General features: G+C 46.2%; 1 protein-coding gene across 1 annotated transcript; it reads left to right on the top strand.

The window, feature by feature from the left end:
• The first annotated feature begins 210 nt into the window (after positions 1 to 210).
• Positions 211 to 4,197, top strand: LOC134515685 (galectin-related protein A-like). The gene is made up of 4 exons (XM_063334924.1): positions 211 to 371; positions 2,624 to 2,712; positions 3,506 to 3,680; positions 4,047 to 4,197. Exons 1-4 carry the CDS (start codon positions 348 to 350, stop codon positions 4,188 to 4,190), a joined length of 432 nt encoding a protein of 143 aa, XP_063190994.1. The 5' UTR covers positions 211 to 347; the 3' UTR covers positions 4,191 to 4,197.
• The last annotated feature ends 304 nt before the right edge of the window (positions 4,198 to 4,501 follow it).

Raw genomic sequence — 4,501 nt, 5'->3', positions numbered from 1 at the left:
AAATGTGTAGGTATAGGTAGAGCTACAGCTGCAGCCATCGGCTTGCCTGGCACTCCTGTGCGGGGCGGCAGGGCTCTGCCCACCCCAGTGGTCCCACTGCCCTCTCACCATCACTGGCTGCCTTGTTTGTGAGGTTCCCCGGTGGGACGAGGCGCGGAGAGCCGTGACTCAGCTGCTCAGCTGGGTGGTGTCCAGCCGGTGTCGGGCAGAGATAAGCGCCCCCCCCTCCCCGCAACATCCTCCCTTTATTCCGGGCTTTTTGTTTGGTTTTTTTTGTCCTGACACACAAAACAAAAACTCCTCTGGGGACTGCTGCGACGGAGGCAAGTGTAAGAGGCAGAGCGGTGATGACAGAGGAGAGGTGTCCCAAAGTAAGTGACTGAATGAGTCCCCAGGGCTCCTGAACGGAAAATATGGGAAGGGGGCTACGTGTGCACAGGCTGGGATCCACCAATAAACCCCATAATATGCTGCTGCAGGAGTTTGTACCATTATCTCCTGTGGCATCCTCAGTATTTTTCACCCGTACTGTCAACTCAATGTCAGCAGAGAAATGGTGCGTGGGTAGCCATGCCTTTGAACTGACTTCAGCCATGCTGGACAAGCTGTACATGTTGAAACCATGTGGTGGTCATCGTTCAGTCTATTCAGTTCTGATTCCGTGTGCCTTTAGTGATGGTGCTTACTATGGTGCAGCTCTGTGGAATTTCTCAATGTCCATTTTCAATTTGGGGTATTATTTTGTATCTTCTCTCTAGTGTAGGTAGGCAAGGAAGGAGCTTTAGTGGGACCCAGGACCTGTATGAGGCTGAAGTTCATTTAGCCTGGGATCTTCTGTACTTATTACCCACTGTGTAATCGCTTTATTCAACTTAAAGTATCTCCTTACAGTCAGACTCCTTACTTGAAGAGCTGCTCCCTCACATAAGACATCTCAGGTGGTTGGTGCTTTTCTTTTGTTACAGTCACCTGCCCACTTTGGCAAGGGTAAATGTACATTACTATCGGCAGTAGTGCTGTCATTTTTGAAAGTACTTTTTAATTCATTTCTTCCAGTATTGGCCTTGCTAGCAATTAGAGGTTTATTAATATATCTGCGAAGTTGTAAAGGTGGCTGGATGTAAATATCAAGGTGGGAAAACAAATTGTTTAAGGGGATCTTAGCAGAAGATATAACTAGTACATTGAAATTAGGGAATGGAGTATATGCAAAACAGTCTTCATCTTGAATTTGTGTTTCCATTAAGCAAACTGTCATTCAAGAATTTAAAAATCTAATATCGGTTACATTTTTTCCAAAATGTAAAAGTACGTGTGAAATACCCATAGCAACTTACACTTGAATGGAAGCCCATTTGCTGTGAACAGAAGTCTGTGGGTTTCCATGCTGATGTAGTGCTTCTTATAGTCAAAATACATGTATTGTGCAGGTCTTCTAGCAAAAAATGTCTGAATTTTTACCTTGGAACACTGGGATGATAGAGCGCTTTTTATCTAAAACCAGGGTCTGCTGTGCATTGCCTTGGAATATTATCAGCGTTATGCAAATTGCTAATAACGCTTAGTGTTTTATAGCACCTTCTTTCTAAGTGACTCTGCATGGGGAGTGATTACGTGCTGCAGTGTAGTATTCCAGCATTTACATTTTGCAGATATTTCTGAAGCTGAAGTCTCAAAACGTTCCTATCGCTTGTTTCCAAGCTCTCTCTTGTTTTTTCATGTCAGCCATCGCCTGTATTAGTTTCTCCACTGACCATCAAAGCTGTTAGAGAATTACTTGGAGGAAGTAGAGGTAGCTCTGATCTTCGGGTGGAGTTTGCAACTACAGGTCTCAGTGTAGTGGGACAAAGGTAGATCCACCGGGGAGCCCTTTTCTGGCTTTGAAAAAGTGATGGGGAGAGCTGTGGCTGGGCTCAGATGTGAGGACATGGTTGTGTTTCTGCCAAAACACTGCATCAGTGCAGCATCTGTGCTGGCTTTGTGGTCTTGTGGAGGAGGACAGAGGCTGTCTGTCCCCACGTAAAGCCCACTGGTGTCAGTTCACGTAGAGCCTGCACTCTGCGTCGTGCTGCCACAAAGCTTTTGATCTGCTGCGACCAGATTTATTGTCTCACTGGACCATAGCAGCCCTCACGGGCTTGTCCCGGCCGTGTCAGTGATCTGGGTCCTGTCACTCGTGAGAGGTATGGGTCACCACAGCGCTTGCCGGACCTCCTCTGGTCTTGGGGAGCGGCGTCAGTCCCCTGAAGTCAGTGGTGGCTGTTCTCACTCAAGGCATGCTGTCAGGGTCGTCAGTCACACATATCGGTCAGGTAGAGCACCAGCAGCGGCCACACATCTTATGGACAGCAGTTTTGGTCAGAAACCGCCCGCCGGAGCCGGCAGTCCTGTCAGGCAGCCGATGCCTCCTTACCAGCTATGGTGGCCCTCTTGCTCACCTCAAATACCAGAACTGACAGAATTTATACCAAAAGCGCAAGAAGTATTTTAGGCTGGAAATATTTTTAAATTCTTTTGCATGTGTAAAAATAAAATCAAGCTATATGAGGTGACCAAAGCAGCTGCTGAAGACGGTTTACCCTCGGCGTGACCTACCACAGCAAGTTTTCACTGTTCTCTGCAGGTGGAGCAGTATGTTGGTGAAATTAAAGGTGGCCTGAGACCAGCCATGAAACTGACGGTCATAGGGGTAGTACACTCCAACCCCAAGAGGTAGGTGAAGCGGCTGGTGGGGGCTTCACCCCTGCCATGTGTACTGCTACCTGTCTTCTCAATTCAAATGATTTCTTGAGGGTCTGTGCTCTTTGGGTGGAAGAAAGTCATATAGATTCATAATTTATAGCTCTGTTTGTTTAACTTTCCTGCTCTTAGATTGAGATTAAAAGGGTGTGAAATAATTCGCTCTTTGGATCCTCTGGCTGCTGCGCCAGTGTTTTCTACTCCTTGCCCTTATCTAATGCAAACCAGAGGGGGCACACAAAGGGCATTTCTCCTCCAGGAAGAAGTGTAATTTTGAACTCACACCTTGGTTGTCTGCTGGGGTCTCAAATCAACACCGCTTGAAAACCAGTGGTTTCGACACAGGAAGTGCAGGTTCATTGCTGTGTTTAGTCTGGATGACAGCAAGTGTGCTGTCATTACACCTTTTTTGCATATACAGTGATCAATTCCAGTGCAGTCAATACTAGTGAAGAGTTTTCCATAACCTCTTTTGGGATACAAATTGGAATTGGCTCACTCACAAATGCGTTTGATTCCAGTTACAGGAGGGGGAAAGCAACATCAAGAGTCACTAGCATCCTGCCAGAAAGCGGAGGAGAAACAAAGACCGTCTGTTCTCATCCCTTTCTGCAGTTTTTAAACCTGTGCACAGTCCCTGTAGGAATCCCGTGTTTCAGTTTGACAAGAAATCAATAGCTGTCTCTAATGTTTATAGGCATCTGATGTGCTTACCATGTCCTTTTTTACATTTCTGGAAGTCCCAGTCATTTAATTGTTTTTTCAGCTTTTCAGTGACTCTGCTCTGTGACCCACTGGATGCAAGCAAAGATGTTGGGCTGTTATTTACAGTAAACTTTAGTGACAAATCCATCACCCGAAATGCACGAATTGCTGGGAAATGGGGAAGAGAAGAGAAGACTATTCCCTACTTCCCATTTACGGCAGGCGACACGTTTAAGGTATGTTTGGGAGTACTATGATTAGGGTGGAGAAAAGGTGGGGAAAAAGGCTGAAGGCTATGTATATGACCATAAATAGTTAACTATGGAAATTGAGGTTAACTAGTCTAGTATGGCACAGAGAGCAAGAGTTCAAGCCCTGATGGGAGAGATCCTTTCCTTTCTCTAGTCTTAGTGACAGAACTCACTACGAGGAGCTTTACAGTATCATCTCAGCAGAGGGTAGGTTATTTATTAGGGGCATTTCAGAAGAACGGGTAGACTTTGTGCTTCACTGTCCCCATCACATGGGGTTCTAAGTCCATGCTGGTGAAATCAGCTCTGCCGCTTGTCTCTGACACCATCCCCTGTCTTTTTCCATTGCAGATGGAGCTCTTATGTGAACACCAGCAAATACGACTCTTGCTTGATGGGCGGCAGCTCTGTGACTTCACTCACCGCATTCAGCCCCTGAACTTGGTGAAAGCTTTGCAGATCACAGGCGACATCAAGCTTACCAAAGTGGCTTGAAAAAAAGGAGACCACAATATCACCAGAGGACAGAGGCAAATGTACTTTCTCCCGTCTGAGAAATGCTTTATCTTTTTCCCCTTTCTGATTCTGGAGAGCGGGAACTGTATCTTTCTCATTTGTTGATGTGTTTGAAACATATGCTTTTTTTTCTCTCATATAGACTCAGCAATTGCAGAGGTGTGGGTCCAGAAATATCAGAGGGCCTCTGCTGAGATACTCTCTCAGCCTCCCAAACTGCAAGATTTATGATGCTATGCAGTATCTCACATCCTCATGCTCCCCTAACCCCCCAGGCACGCCAGCTGGCA

The sequence above is a fragment of the Chroicocephalus ridibundus genome, chromosome 4, assembly GCF_963924245.1.
Source record: "Chroicocephalus ridibundus chromosome 4, bChrRid1.1, whole genome shotgun sequence".
NCBI lineage: Eukaryota > Metazoa > Chordata > Aves > Charadriiformes > Laridae > Chroicocephalus > Chroicocephalus ridibundus.
The sequence above is the reverse complement of the archived record's forward strand: the minus strand, read 5'-3'. Positions and strand labels throughout refer to the sequence as shown.

Excerpts from the sequence above, each read along its gene's own strand:
- LOC134515685 (XM_063334924.1), top strand. The coding sequence starts at position 348 with ATGACAGAGGAGAGGTGTCCCAAA. Across the intron at positions 372-2,623 it reads CAGAGGAGAGGTGTCCCAAA|GTGGAGCAGTATGTTGGTGA; the intron begins GTAAGTGACTGA and ends TGTTCTCTGCAG. Across the intron at positions 3,681-4,046 it reads CGGCAGGCGACACGTTTAAG|ATGGAGCTCTTATGTGAACA; the intron begins GTATGTTTGGGA and ends TTTCCATTGCAG.